The sequence below is a fragment of the Danio rerio genome, chromosome 14, assembly GCF_052040795.2.
Source record: "Danio rerio strain M-AB ecotype USA chromosome 14, GRCz13ab, whole genome shotgun sequence".
Lineage (NCBI taxonomy): Eukaryota > Metazoa > Chordata > Actinopteri > Cypriniformes > Danionidae > Danio > Danio rerio.
The window spans coordinates 35,487,260-35,504,239 of NC_141034.1; the positions used below are offsets into that span (position 1 = coordinate 35,487,260).

General features: G+C 35.3%; 1 protein-coding gene across 2 annotated transcripts in view; it reads right to left on the reverse strand.

Annotated features, from left to right (window-relative positions):
* The window catches only part of gpc3 (glypican 3), a 296,476-nt gene that overhangs the window by 149,507 nt on the left and 129,989 nt on the right, over positions 1-16,980 (reverse strand). For both annotated transcript variants that reach the window (XR_015506644.1, NM_001305618.1), the window contains exon 3: positions 5,481-6,169. Coding sequence is in view for 1 of the 2 variants with exons in the window: in NM_001305618.1 (NP_001292547.1) it covers positions 5,481-6,169 (689 nt within the window). In the remaining variant the exon portion in view is untranslated. The remainder of the gene's footprint in view (positions 1-5,480; positions 6,170-16,980) is intronic.

A 16,980-nucleotide genomic window follows, 5' to 3' on the forward strand; every position in this document is an offset into this window, starting at 1 on the left:
ATAGTATCTTAGGTCATAAGAAAACCTCTAGTTTTCAAATTTTTTATTGCTTGTATATATTTTATTATTTTAGTTTTTAGTTAAACTAAATGAAAATGATAAGTATTTCTAATCAGCTTGATCAAAAGAAAAAGATTAGTTATCATATATTATATGAGTTAAATCCATGTAATCAATCAATCAATCAATCAATCAATCAATCAATCAATCAATCAATCAATCAATCAATCAATCAATCAATCAATCAATCAATCAATCAATCAATCAATCAAGCAATCAATCAATCAATCAATCAATGCATCAATCAACAAAGATAAATACTTATTTGGAGTACACTCAATTTATTATCTGATAAATATGTGATACATTTGCAAGCATTTTGTGGCCCTGGATTGTGATATTCACTCTCATAAACAATAAGTTGGCATGTTTGATTAATTCACTCCCTCATTTAGAGTAAATAATGGCCACTTGATTTATTAGTTCCTTTGTTTGATGTAATCCATGGCTTAATTTTACTAATTTGCTTCCTTGTTTTAATTGTTTAATCACGGCCATAAAATCATGTACAATTACACTTGTGCAAATAATGTGACGAACCAGATTTGAGCGCATTTGTTTTTAAAGGTGCCCTACAGTATAATGCAAATGGGTATATCAAGGCATAGTAAAATAATATTATATTACATCAGTATGTGGAAATAGACATACATTTTCTGGTTCTCATGTCAATTCCACAAGTGTAAAACCCCGGTAGACAACGAACCAATAAGAGGACAAAACAGACTGTGACGAGACTCATGGGCCATGGCCTCTGCATTTGCATGTAGGACTACTTTGGGGTCAATCATCCGGACCTGACGAGCAGCCACGTCATCAAGAAAACACGAATCATATGCAGCTCTGAGAACATGAAAAAGCTGTCATTTAAATGCGTGCCTCAGGCTGCGTTTGATAAGCCATTTGCATTATCAAATTTCATTTCATTAATTTATTATAATTTAGCCTTCATCCACAACAGATATGCTGAGAACAATAGGTTAACGTTACTCTGATTGGGTTTTTATTTGTCTGTGTTCAGCATACATCATGCTCTGTGTGTGTGTGTGTATGTAAGAGTAACACACCAGGGCGGAGCTCTTTAATATTCACAATACGAACCATATATGGTCAATCATGGACCTTCAGATTCTATAGGTATTTTATGGAGTAATAAATGACCTCATAAATCAATTTCTGGAGATTTTTTTTAACTTACCGAAGCCATAAACATACTTTGTAGATATCAGAGAACAATTTTACTTATTAAACCAATGTAGTATATGGCACCTTTAAGAAGTGTAATTAAATCAGTATAATGTGATAAATAAAAACGCATGAACGCAAACCCAGCTAGTGCTGAACCTTCTCTCCATCACACGCATTGTCCTGTTATTAAGCAATAAACTACAAAACCAGTTGGCAAGCATCAGTGTCAATGGCACTTGATATCGAAGGACACATTACCATACATATAGAGGTCTGAGTCAACATACAAACACCTAGAGTGGGTAAACACAGACTTTAATATCACTTCTCTCCCACACAGCCACACTACAGCCTCTGTATTTAGCAAAGGCAAGAGAGGATGTGGACATTTAGCTATAGACATATTATGATTCGCTAAGTATATATTAACAGCCTATGGCAGTATGCAGTGTGGTTATTTTTACATGTAGCACTTTAATGTGAGGTTACATGGTCAAAAGTACAAGAAATGTGCGATGGTTCCTTCAGGACCCCGCTGTTAAAACTTCACAGGAGCCCCATCAAGCGGCCCTATTACCCCTTCAGGAATAAATAGCATGTTCATATTTCTCTTATCAAAGGCCTCTCTGATGTCCACAAACACTGCATGAACCAAACACACACGCACACACACTAACCTAAGGTGGAGTATTTTACACTTTTGCGGAGGAGGAGATAAGTGGAAGATGGAGCTTTGATGAATAATAGGAGTGCATTGGATTCTGGGCTTTAAAGTGGAGAGTTCAGTATGGCGTTTCAGAACAAACTCCAGCATTGCTCACATTTAATATTTGATGAGCACTTGGCCTCCTGATCTTGCTAACATACGCTAGCAGCTGGAGTGTGTTATTGCTGTTTAAACGTCTTTTGCCCCCGTCAACGGACCATCCGAGAAAAAGCTTTGCTGGTTCTTGGAGTTAGTGTTTGGAAAATGTTTTAGAGTGTTTAGAATGGTTACTGAAAGTGGATTGAGCGCATTACTTGCTCGTCTAATATAATATAATGTATAATATAATATAATATAATATAATATAATATAATATAATATAATATAATATAATATAATATAATATAAAACAATATATTATAATTTAATAATATAATATAATATAATATAATATAATATAATATAATATAATATAATATAATATAATATAATATAATATAATATAATATAATATAATACAATACAATACAATATAACATATTATAACATAATATAATATAATATAATTTAATACAAAATATGATAATTTAATAATATAATATAATATAATATAATATAATATAATATAATATAATATAATATAATATAATATAATATAATATAATTTAATACAAAATATTATAATTTAATAATATAATATAATATAATATAATATAATATAATATAATATAATATAATATAATATAATATAATATAATATAATATAATATAAAACAATATATTATAATTTAATAATATAATATAATATAATATAATATAATATAATATAATATAATATAATATAATATAATATAATATAATATAATATAATATAATATAATACAATACAATACAATACAATATAACATATTATAACATAATATAATATAATATAATTTAATACAAAATATGATAATTTAATAATATAATATAATATAATATAATATAATATAATATAATATAATATAATATAATATAATATAATATAATATAATATAATATAATTTAATACAAAATATTATAATTTAATAATATAATATAATATAATATAATATAATACAATATATTGTAATATAATATAATATAATATAATACAATATAACATATTATAATATAAGATAATATAATATCCTCTAATACAATTTAAAATAATTTAATACAATATATTATAATTTAATAATATTATAATATAATATAGTATAATTTATTAATATAATATAATATAATATAATGTAATATAATATAATATAATATAATATAATAATCATTCTTCAGAAGAATTAAAAAAATTAATAATCATTCTTCAGAAGAAGTAAAATAATTGTGATTAAAAAAAAATGTTTTTACAAAGGATACACGGTATATGGACTGCTGTATTGGTATTAGCAGACAAAACAAAATTAATTACTCTTTTTTTAGTGATTTGTTTTGTTTTTGCTTTTACTATGACAGGAAGTAAAGTGGGTGAGAGAGAGGGGGGATGGGATCAGGTAAGGTCAGGAAAGATTCAAGATTCAGCATACTAACCACTAGATGGTTATTGGCATACTAAATTCTTTGTTATCAGCCCAATGTTAAATAAATATATAGGCTTGATATATTTAGGCTGATACATTTTTCATATTTTTTTCACCACGTTTGCTTACAAGTATTTAAAGAAAAATTCTACTAATATTCTTTCATTCATTCATTTTCCTTCAGAAAAGTCCCTTCCCAGAAGACACATAAGACATTAATATTATTAGGTTAGATTTAGATTTTTTGACGTCCTATAATGACATGATATGACGTCATGAATGATATTTTGTTGATTTTAGGTTGTGTTAGAAAGTGACCAAAATCCAACGCCGAGCCAACATCTTAAACCAACGTCATATTGACGTCCAATACTGACATTTATTGATCAGGTATGGCAACTGAAATCCTACGTCTGATAGACGTTATAGCGGTAATGTCCACACCACTTTAAGCTGTAACATCATTAGACGTTTATATTTTGTTGATTTGAGGTTGCGTTGGAAAGTAACAAAAATGCAATGTCTTTCCGATGTTGGACATTGACGTTTTCAAAATACATTTCAAAATGATTTTTGACATTTCCAATCAAAATGCAACATCCCACGAGGTTGGGGTACAACGTCAATCTGACGTCATGTTGACGTCCTGTGCCTGAAACACCTATACACTTTCACAATCAAACGCACACTCATATACTACGCCCACTTTTATTTACCCAGTTTATCTATACCGCATGTCTTTGGACTGTGGGGGAAACCAGAGCACCCAGAGAAAACCCACATGAACAAGGAGAGAACATGCAGACTCCACACAGAAATGCCAACTGGCCCAGCCGGGACTCGAACCAGTGACCTTCTTGCTGTGAGGCAACAGTGCTTAGCCAGCCACCACTGAGCCAGCATGCTGCCCTTATTCTATTATTATTTTTTTAATATATATGTAAAAAAAATTATATTACAAAATTAATACAAATTAGTTGTCCACTGTATTGATTTTCTAATTGTTCTTGCAAACAGGCCATAAAATAAAAATAAAAATATCTATGAGAATGTACCTGTATATTTATTTGCCTATATATCAATTTACCAGTTATGTCCAATATACTGTGTATATATAAAGAGTTACTCTGCACTGGCCATTTCCATCCCTATTTTGTATATGTGAACTAGGGGATGTATAATGATATTATAAGTTTTTTGCAAGCTGCACACATCCAGACAGATTTTTCTAATCACATGTACAATAAATGTGAAGCTGTTATTCTTGGAGTTATTTTAACTACTTGTTATTAACACTGTGCAGAGACACTGTTTCACAGTAGGAAAAGATAAAACCAAAACTAAATTCTCAAGTTTGCAATAGATTCTCATATCAAAGAGAATCAAAGATATCCACTACCCATCTTTAAAAAAAGAACAAAGACATTTTTATTGTTTAAAACATCTGTAAAGAAACATTGCAGACACTAGACGAGTGTAAACCTTTCTAGTGCATATGTTTCGAGCACTCTATTGAATGAAGTACACTTAGAATTGATGTGTGGTTGACATGAATGCTAAAGTGTGCATAAAGGTTAAAGTCTTAAAGATGAATCTGAATCACTAAAAGTAAATGTTATGTTATCATGTTGACAGATCAATGATAAAATAAAGCCTGGTGATTAAAAACCTGCAATACCTTGACAAGAACTTTCATGTAAACTAAAGTACTAACTAAAAAAGGTGTCCTGAGAAATCTCGACAGTTTTTTGAGTTTGATAGCCCTGGGCTCAATCAGAAAACTAGCCAGTCAGAAACACTCTTCATTTCACTCGTTCGGGTCTGCTGACACTGACTTTGCTGACAAGTCTTTGGAGGTTGAGTTTTGGAGAGAGATGGCGTTAGCAAAAATGGCTGAAGTTAGCAAAATGGCTGCAGTCGCCTACAGCATTCGAATTCATACCTTGTTTCTGAGACCATGTGTCACTCACCTGGGCGCTGACTTTGCTCTTGCTTGCCACGGCTTGTTTGAGAGCCTGTCTGATAATGACATGCAGTCGGAGCACCACAGCCTCGATGTCCTGTTCCCCCTTCATGGCAGCGGCGAGTGACCCCAGTTCATCCACATATGCTCTCCAATGAGGCTGTACCTCCGTGGTTCCCCCCAAACATGCTCCCATGGTGCTGACACACAGTGGACGGCACGGCCGGGCCTCCAGCAGGCTTTGACAGTGCGGGCAGTACCACAGTTTCAGAAGTGAGCGCCCACAATCTCTACCTGCCCGCAAATGCTGAGTGGTGTTGACCACTTCTATGCCCAAATTCAGCGCTTGCAGGAAGACCCGAGTGGCCAGGAGTGAGCGGGACAGTCGGGTCATCATCATCTTGGGAAATGACCCATAAGCAGAGCTCCCTTTCCAGGCCCCGCGGAGGCATTCTTCAGAGATGCCCGCCACGGCCCCATTGCCCAGAAGTCGACGGTAGGTGAGAGGGAAAAGGCGAGAGAAGAAGGTGGAGACCATGTCGTTTACATTGGCATCAGAGCCCAGAATGTAAAGTGACATATCCAGGAATAACTGCGTGACGGCTCCGCTGGCTCCAGCCCCCAAACCAGGAAACTCCTCGCGTAACACCATCAGAGTGGAATTACGGCCCAGACGAAGCACCATGTCAAAAGCCTCTGAAAAAAGACAGAAAAGAGAGATTGAGTAACTATAAAGTTTGATTTTAGTTACATTCCAACACCACAGTGATAATGTGCTGAAATGTATTGTGTGTATTTATGTAGTGCATTTATCGTGTATGGCCATACACCCAAAGAGCTCCACAATCATGACGGGGGATCCCTTCACACCACCCCCAGTGTGCAGAATCCACTTGGATGATGTGACCATAGCCACAAGACAACAGCGCCAGTGCGCTCACCACACACCAGCTATAGGTGGAGTGAAGAGAAAGTGATACAGCTAATTTGGTGGATGGGGATGATTGGGAGGCCACGATGGGTAAGGACCGGAGGTAATTTGGCCAGGATGCCGGTGTTAGGACTGGTTTATATTTCTATGTCGAGTGATCGCCGTGACACACAGCGCCTGCCTCGCGCGTAGCAGAGCATTTATACTTCAGTATGCTGTTTGTGTTACTCTGCACTCTAACACTTCCGAAACACTAGCTGGCAGGAGGTTTTTATGTTTTTTTTTAAGTAGTTAAAACTCACTCATTCGGATATGGGATCCAGTGGAAGTGCAACAACTTTAATCTTAAGGTAAACACAAATCAACAGTTTCCATTTGGAGCTCGTTCATGGACACTTAAAACACTCGCTTCAAGGGATTCGCACAGCTCTCAGTCCCGCCCACACTGGTCACAGTTATAAAGCTGACCAAATACAGAGCTTACACTGCGACGTGTAGGTACCTTTTTTGAGAAGTGTGCGTCAGTGTCAATGTCAGCCACGGCGTAGGGCAATGCAACCATGCAAAGGCTGCATCCGATTATACAGTACATAATATAAATTAGCCTTTACACCTCTACTCTTTTACAAGAAGTACCATGGGATTTTTAACAACCAAAGAGAGTCAGGACCTGGGTTAACATTTCATCCAAAAGATGGTGCTCACTGAGAGTATAGTGTCTCCTACACTTTAATGGGGCATTGGAACTTATACAGACCTCAGATTGAGCGCCCCTTGCTGGCCTTACTAACACCACTTCTAACAGCAAACTTGTTTTTCTATGTGGTCTCCCATACAGATACTGACCAGACTCAGCCCTGCTTACCTTCAGTGAGTAACCACTCTTGGGCTGCAGGGTGATATGGCTGTGGCAATGATATTGATATGGAGTAAGGAATTGTGGGAATAACTTTATAAAAAAGTATTTGATGATTGACAGAATTCAATTATAATGCAGACAGGAAAACTGTTAAATGTTGCACTTTCTTCTGGGTTTGGTTTCACAATACAATGATTTTAAATGGACTAAAACATTTCATTTGCAAGTAAACTCAAAACTAATTTGGGTTAGACATTATACATTGTCTTTGCTCCATTTTAACCCACATTCTGAGAGGCATTAGGAACTGTTCTTTACATGCAGAATATGTAATAACACATCACAGTTCAATCAAGCCTAGTTTGTTGCTCCATTGGGTGGGATTACATTCTCACCACAAGTGAATTCCACAGTTAATTTTCAAGCGGTTTGAGATTTCTTGTTCTGCTGATCTCAGACCAAATTTTTTGGTGTGAATCCAAGCACGAATGCCATATTAAATTGTGTCTACATTTATCACAATCATGCATATATCATTGAATAAAAACAATAAAAATATAAAAACTTCATCCAAAGCAAATAAATAAATAAATAATGAAAAAAATTACCTGATTAATACATTTATTTAGGAAAGCCTTTATACTATACTGTAATGCCACTTTTACTTACTTCATTTAAAGTTTTCCAGACACATTTTTTAATAGTTATTTATTAAATAAATAATAAATATTATATATATATATTTATTATATATTATATATATATATATATATATATATATATATATATATATATATATATATATATATATATATATATATATATATATATATATATATATATTGCTATATATATATAGCAACATAAAGCATCAGAGTAGATGGGGCAGTAATGGTTAAGCAGTAATTTACCATTTATTATCACAGTAACTATCTGTAATGGGTACAAAAAGTAGTTTACTGAATTTATTCTTTGCACTGCACAATTTCATACAAAGTCTACTCCTTTTACAGTAAAATACTGTTTCCTTTCATTACAGCTAAACACTGGCTATTTTACATTTATTTACTGTATAATCTACAGTAAGCGTTAACAGTGTAGATATCCACAGAGTTTGTGATAAATGCTGAGGTTTTTGTTTCAAGCAGAAAAAATGAGGATTGACAATAATCTGGATGCTTATTTTAGAAGTTTATGACTCTTAAATTTGCAGCTCAGTGGTTAGCACTGTCGCCTTACAGCAAGAAGGTCGCAGGATCAAGATCCATCTGGGCCAGTTGGCATTTCTATGCGGAGCTTGAATGTTCTCCCAGTGTTCGCGTGGGTCCAAAGACATGTGCTATAGGTGAATTGGATTAACTAGATTAGCTGTAATCAATGTGAGTGTATGGGTGTTTATCAGGATTGGGTTGTGACAAGAAGGGCTTCCGCTGCCTAAAACAAATGCCAAAATAGTTGGTGGTTTATTCTGTAGCGACCGCTAATAAATAAGGGACTAGGCCGAAGGAAAATTAATGAATGATCCTTAATTTTTGGGACAAACAGAATATAGATAATTCCTCTCAAGGGTTAACAAAGGACCCTATAAGAAGGACCATTTAATAACATTTAAGCAGGTGTGCTGAAGCAGGTCGAAGCTGAAGTCTACATGGTGGCCCACCAGCAGAGCATATACCGTATATTGTATACAACCCTGAGCTAAGGCATAAAATCTATTCATTGATGTCATTGACACAAATATTTACTGATGCAGAAAGGTCAATGACAATGAAATGTAAAGAAAAAAAAAAACCTGGGATAAGCAATAATGCACCGAATCTCATCCTCACAGACTCACGCACAATCCTAATCCCTAAAAGACGATAAACAGTGAGAAGAAAGGAAGGCAGAATTAAACCTTCCTCTCTAGATGAAAACCACGATGTCCTTTTAAAACAACAAGGGTGCTTTTCAAGAGCCTTATAGCTTTAAAAGGCATTCATTCATCCGTGCTGGATGCTGTGAGAGAGATGCGGAGATTTTCAGAAAACAGCACACAAAGAGACCAGACATAATCAGTGGGATCTGAAAGCTCTCAGTGAAGCCTTATCAGCACACAGGCAAAGAGGGATTGCTAGCAAAACCCACCCAGACAACTGGAGAGACCAGAGACGAGGGGATTTAGGAGCATGTGGAGAGGAAAAATAAAGGCTACTGGGAGAGAGAAAGAGCGACGGAGACAAGAAATATGAGTGAAAGCGAGAACTGAAGGGCCTTGGGTTCGTCATCCAGACATGGTGAAGGTGATTGAAAGGCGGGGAGTCTGCAGAGTGGTGATAGAAGCAGACTGTTCACAGCCACATACGTGAAGAGCTCCATCCATCTCTCACAGGGTGTCCGGCTCTTAGGAGCACAGGATATTACATCAGCACAACACGCTGGAGGAGTTTATGGATTGCGCTGATTGAGATGAGATAGAAATCACTTAGCACTATATCACAGAGCTGTTAGAAGTCTCAAGGTGCTTGTAGAAAACCAGACAGTTACTGGATGTGCTCGGAAACACATACAGTGTTGCCATAATGCTCATACTATATCTGTAGAATATAGTATTAGTCCTGTGGAGGAAGTGCCAGCAGTAAAAATGTTACTATTTACCCCACCTGCGGGGTATTGTAACAGAAATAGTTGTAACACCTGCTTATAAAGTCAGATTTCACACAATTAATTGAAGTTCAGTTTACTTTAAACAGTACATTTTCTCAGTACTTAACTCATTTTTTTATTGTACATAGCACAACATGTTTATTTATTTATCTATTGCAGAGATGCCCAAACTAGGGCCCGTGGGTCTTAGTTGGCCCATGTTAAACTTTGATTTGGCCCACCAACCAATCAAAGAAGGGATGGACAAATTACAGGTTTGGTTGGGGAGAATCGCTTAATCAGAGATTGTCATTTACATGAACTTTAGTTTATTTGTTTCATTGCTGAGCTACAAAAAAAAAACTGAATTAAATGTGAATTCATCAGATTTTTTTGTGGTCATGAAACCCTAAAACACATTTTTTTTTAGATGTTGACAGATGTACAGTTAAAGTCAGAATTATTAGCCCCCCTGAATTATTAGAACCCTGTTTATTTTTCACAAATGTTTGTTTAACAGAGAGAAGATTTCTTCAGCACATTTCTAATCATAATAGTTTTAATAACACATTTCTAATAACTGATCTATTTTGTCTTTGTCAAGATGACAGTAAACAATATTTTACTAGATGTTTTTCAAGACACTTTTGTACAGCTAAAGTGACATTTAAAGGCTTATCTAGGTTAATTAGGTTAACTGGGCAGGTTAGGGTAATTAGCCAAGTTATTGTATAACCATGGTTTGTTCTGTAGACTATCGGAAAAAAAATATAGCTTAATGGGGCTATTAATTTTGTCCTTAAAATGGTGTTTAAAAATTAAAAACAGCTTTTATTCTAGCCAAAATAAAACAAATAAGACTTTCTCTAGAAGAAAATATATTATCAGACATACTGTGAAAATTTCCTTGCCCTGTTAAACATCATTTGGGAAATATAAAAAAAAAATTCAAAGGGGGGCTAATAATTCTGATTTCAACTGCATATGTGTGGCACTTTGTAAAACAATAGACTATATCTCACTATGAAGTGAAAATGTATTCTCTTTGTAAATATAAAAAGCACAACTCCATTGTGTTTTAAATGAGATTTACGGTTGGTTAAATGAATGTTTATAGTTTTATTATAATAAGTACATCATAAAAGATGGAAAAATATATCATTATTGATACTATTATACGATATATATTTAAATATTATTAAATTAGGAAGTTACCATGGCATCTATAATGTAATACAGTTTCATATATTTAGCTTAGGGGGTAGCCCGATGGCAAAGTGGGTAGCACGATTGCTTCATAGCAAGAAGGTCGCTGGTTCAAGCCCTGACTAGGTCAGTTGGCATTTTGCATGTTCTCCCCGTGTTAGCGTGGGTTTCCTCCTGGTGCTCCGGTTTCCCGCACAGTCCAAAGACATGCGGTACAGGTAAATTGGGTAGGCTAAATTGTCCGTAGTGTATGAGTGTGAATGACTGGTTTCGGCTGGAAGGGCATCCACTGCTATTATTAACATATGCTGGATAAGTTGGCAGTTTATTCCGCTGTGGCGACCACTGAATAATAAAGGGACTAAGCTGAAAAGAAAAAGAATGATTGAATGAATAATTAGCTTCAGCCCACCTCTCTTAACCAAGTTTGGTTTTTGGCTCTTCATAAAAAAAAGTTTGGGCACCCCTGATCTATTGGATAAAAACATTTGGATTTATTTGCATTATTAACTATTATTATACAATCCATTTATTTGCAATATTACAATATGAAAAAAACATTTTAAATAAATTAAAAACATTTTTTATATAAAAAGTTCCCAACATTTCACTTAAAATGTGTTTTGTTCATTTATTTGGTGTCCAACAGTGTGTGGCTTTTTGTAACACCATGCTACCACTAACCCTGTTGTGTCCTGTTTTCCTCAAAACTGTCTAGCAGTCACTGTGCTCTTTATACATCTTTTAAAACAGTTCCAATCACAACAAAATAAGATTTTACATACATACTTTCACAGATTTTTTTCAAATAAAAAAAAATATTAAGTATAATAGAAATAACTTTTATGCTGCAAAAATGGTTTCTCCTGTGTTTCTCATCCAAATTTCTCCAAACTTTTAAAATAATTGTCAGGATAACACCTGCTGACACTGTGGTGAAAATATTAGAAGCATGCCATGGTTAACCCTGAGCAAACACCCTAAAACTCTGGGCTACATTTTACCTGCGTTAATTAGAATGAACCAGATCACTTACTACATCATAATAATATTATGTGCATTACACCTGAAAGCATACATTGCAGAAACTGTAAGCAACAAAGAGTGCTACATAGCACTTAAAGAGGTCATCTTATGATTTTTACACCTTTAACTTCCTTTAGGTTGCAGTCCCACACTTTTTTGGTTAAGTTACAAAGCACAAATTCTGACAACTTGAGATATTGAATAGTTTATAGTGCCCCATTTAGGATTTCTGAAAATGAGCTTTCATGCAGTGCGTAACAAAGCTCTAAGTGAATCAAAGCGTCCTGCAAAGTGGGACCAGGCATGCTGTGAAGTGTTTTTTTGCTATTTTTAGCCAAGCAAATTTATCACTTTCACGTCCTGCGCTACATTGTTTAAATAGCAAATGCATCTGTGCCCATTTGTGCACCTATTGGCATGCTGTTCTGAAAAGGAGGTGTGTTAAGGCACATTGTTGGTTCATTGCTATTTTGAGCCAACTGAAATACCACGCCATTGACCAACTAAAAACTGCTTTAAAGAGTGCATTAGTGATAGGTGAGTCCAAAACATGCATACACACACTATATTGTATATACCTATTACACACACAGAGATCCACAGCAGCACAGAAATATCTTTAAATATCCTAAATTAAATGATTAAAATAATTAAAGGATTATGATTGTCTTCGTGAATATGAAAGCTGCTCTAACCTCCCACACCTTCTTCACCTCAGGGGGCTTTGGCTCACTTTAACATCCCGCAAGAGCAGATCCATTTCCTCTCTAATGAAGCATTCAGATTCTCTGATTACAAAGTATGCCATGTAAATAGCGAATGCACCATGGCACAACCACAACTTGCTCTTAACAGTTCAAAATGACATCAACATGAAACATTAGCACATGTCCCGCCCAGTAGTTGCATGGACAGACCTGGGAAAATTTGAACTCTCCTCCATCAAACACTGCTGTGGATCCTTGTGAAGAGGGAGGGTCCATCTGCTTTTTTGTTTTTTTGGTCTTAATCATCATTTTACTGAAGAATACTACAGCAATCTAAATGCATACAACATGGTATTTGCAGGGGCTTGTTACTAAAGAATAGTAAATCAACAGTTCTGGATGCTCCCTCATACACTGTATATCATCTTCAACCCTTGATAAGCCATGTGGAAATAATGATGGGCTTTCTGTGTCCAAAGTTTGGCAAATTATGGCTGCACAATACTGGAAAATCTGCTTATGCTTTGTTTCTCTGCGATATATATTGTGATATGAATACAATATCACCATTTGACTTAAATAGCTCTATGGTAGAAATTTAGATACAGAAATTGAATAATCAAATGTATAAGTACTACATGGCATCTTCATTGTATGAATAATTCGATAAAATGTTTTTTATTAAAGCTTAAAATTGTACAATTTCTTGTTACTGAATGCTTTAAACTCTCTTAATATGCTCATACAGTCACTGGCCTTAAAAACATGTAAGCATTTGCTCCATTATGGTAAAAATCCCCAATGACTCCAAGTTCTGAACTATGGCTTCAGGTCAACATGCAATAATTCTAATTCAACATTGTAAATCCTGCGATGTGACTATTGTGGATGCACATATTGCGATATCAATGCTAAAATAATATGTGCAGCCCTAGTTAAAATATTATAGACTATTGTGCAAATGGATTTATTGCTATGTATATTCCCAGCAAGCATTTTTTGTATTCATAGATATATACATTATATGTCTCCTACCCTGTTGTTGTCTATTAGAAGGAATGAGTCAATAGAGCCGCCATTTTAAAATTAATGTGCCAAGCTGCAGTGGAGGACTGTGGTCATCCAGAGCCAGAGAATTACATATATACACATATATCTATGATTGGGAGTTTTCCCGGAGGTCAGTATGAATTTTTTTTTTAATTACGAAACTTATAATTTTACATCACTTTTCTACATTGATAGATAAGTGATCGCAAAGGCATTCCTGACAAAAAGCTTGTGTTTGTGTATGGAAATGTACTATCCACCTTCCCTGTTTAATTTGATCTAATCATGTCCTGAAACACACCTCCTCTCCTGCTTTCACTTCTCTTACTGACGGAGGGAGTGACTCGTTTGTGAAAGAATCTCCGTTATGAACGACTCCTTCACTAGCCGACAATAATACAAGTTTCTGGCAGTGCAGCATCTCGTCATATTTCTTTTGCATTGTTTGCTGATTTTATTCAACAAAACTATCATAAGCCAAGTGTTTTAGTGTGAGTTGGTGCTACTTTGCCTAATGGTGAATGCAGTAAGTGACTGTATTATCATCGATAACGTTACCTGTTTAGCACAAAAGTTCATAACATACAAAAACATAAAAAAAACTAAATCTTACCTATGAAATGTTTTGGCTTTGTGCTTTGTTTTTTTTTGTTTGCTCGCTACCACACTTGTAGACATCGCTAAAGTCCAGCATCTTCACGTAGTAACACTGTCTTGACAAGTGCGGTTGAATGACACTTGTCCTGGGAGCACTGTACAAAACATGCTCAGGGTCCCTATGCGATATCTAGTGTATATATATTTATGTTTTGTATTTAAAAGAAGTTTAATAGCTGTCTAAACATAGACATCTTGACTAAAACTACATGTGGGCTGTCAGTGAAAGTCTAATAAACTCCTAACAATAGTCCCAAATAAGACTAGCACCAAATACCCAAGACATCTATGCTTATAAATGTTTTTTACACAAAATTGCTCGATGGATTATTTCTCAGTCACTTTGTGTTAGTACAGAGTTAAATTGTCAACATCAAAAGCTGTCAGAGCCCTTTTTAAAGAGCCCCGATTATGTATTTAAATAAGTCATATTTTGAATTTGTGGCTCTCCAACAACAGGATGATTTGCATCTAAGGACAAAAAATGCTTTCATAGTCTCAAAATATGCATTTATTTTTTACCTAATTATTAAAACGACTTCTTTCAGCGTTTCATTCCCAAACTCCTCTTTAGCGCAAAGCTAATCTGCGCTGATTGGTCAGATGACTCAGTCTGTTGCGATTGGTCAACTGCGTTCAGCGTAAGACAAAGAATGGCCCAACACGGCTTATCAACATTGTTGTGCAGAGTAAATGTGTGAGCCCAATGCAGGCGTAACCATGACACACATTCAGTATTAATACACACAGTGGCAAAAGCGGAACTATTATGAAACTTGACTGCAGCACGTGTGTAGAAACAGCTGACGGTGGCCATAGCAACAACAAACAGCAGAGGATCGCAAGCTCACATACGCATTTAAATCTGTAAACAAAGCTGTGTTTCAATGTGGTTTTATACAGTACAAGCTGTAAGGAGCAATTACAAGTACCAAAATACAATTAAATACATATTTTGCAAGCTAGAGAAAACAAGGAGGCAACCATTTTAATCACACTTACTTGCAATAAAATAAATGGAAGAAAAATGGAAGAAGAAACTAATCCACGAACAGTTCCAATAGTCTTTTCTGATCTTTCCTTTAACAAATGGCTGATGAATCCCCCATTGCAGGGTTAATTGCATTAATCACCAGAACGTTTACTCAATAATGTTCACTCATCTTCTTCAGTCATGATCAGTCCCACACACACCTGCACCCACACAGTGTTTGAAGGGAAAAGATGCGTACAAGTTTTATCGAATCTGGCACTTCATATTTGATATTGTTTCATGTCGTTGTCGATATAAACAGCCAAAATATCCGGATGAATGATGAATCATTTAAATGACTCTCAATTGAATCTTTTATTTTAAAAAATCTATATTTTTAAACAAGGTGGACTTTCAGATTTGACCCTCAGCAGGATGTTTTCATTCACTTAGAACTGTGTTACACACTGCATGGAAGGTCAAATTTAAAAACCCATAACCGGGGCTCTTTAAAATACAATATCTACAAAATCTAAAAAAAAAAAACATTTCAAACATAACTGTCACATGACCTTATAACTGAGTGGAATCCACCTACATTAATCTCAGTAACAAATATCTTTATTTAGCATTTTAATCCCATTTTGTGTAAAGAATGCAACCTTTTGGCAGTCTGATCAAATGATGAGTCAAGACGGAGGTTAAATAGCTCAGTTAAAATTGCCTCAGGTTCATTTGTTACACTGGAAATGGAAGGTCAAGTGCAGCGCGCTACATTGTGGGATGAAGCATCTCAAGCTGTGTGCTCAGCTTGCACACTGCACATTTTTTGGCGAATGCAGCAGGTCACGGCGGTATTCAACAGCCCACAGGCAGCACATTTACATACTGTGCACAGTGTACATAGGACAAGCATGCCATATTGAGACATTCAGGAGATCAGATACATACTTACAGATAAGTCAGCACACAAATACACAGCCAGTGAGTTTTGCTGAGATTTACTATACCAGAGTGAGTAATGTGGTGTTTAGTCTAGTGCTCTGTGCTGATGTTAGCAGTAATGCTCAGTGTGAGTTTGGGCACACACACACAGACACACACACACATTTCTCTGTGTGATCAACAACGAGCACTCAGATGCACTGAATGCCAAACGAGATGCTCAGGGAGATGCTCACACATCTTATAATAACAACAGACACACATACTGAATGTCACGTGTACGTCAATTCATATGCAAACACATTCATCACAGCACACCAACTCCACTCGTGCTGTTTTGCAAAAGCACAAGCATAAATATCTCATGCCCACTCGCTCATCAGATGTCAGACAACAGCATTTATATTTATGAACAAACATTGACAGACAAGATGAGATTTGATGAGAAATCACAATTATTACACATACATTCTGTTTGTAGTTGCAGGTATGATCAAAACTAGGTCTCTAGACTTGGTTTTGCAAGTG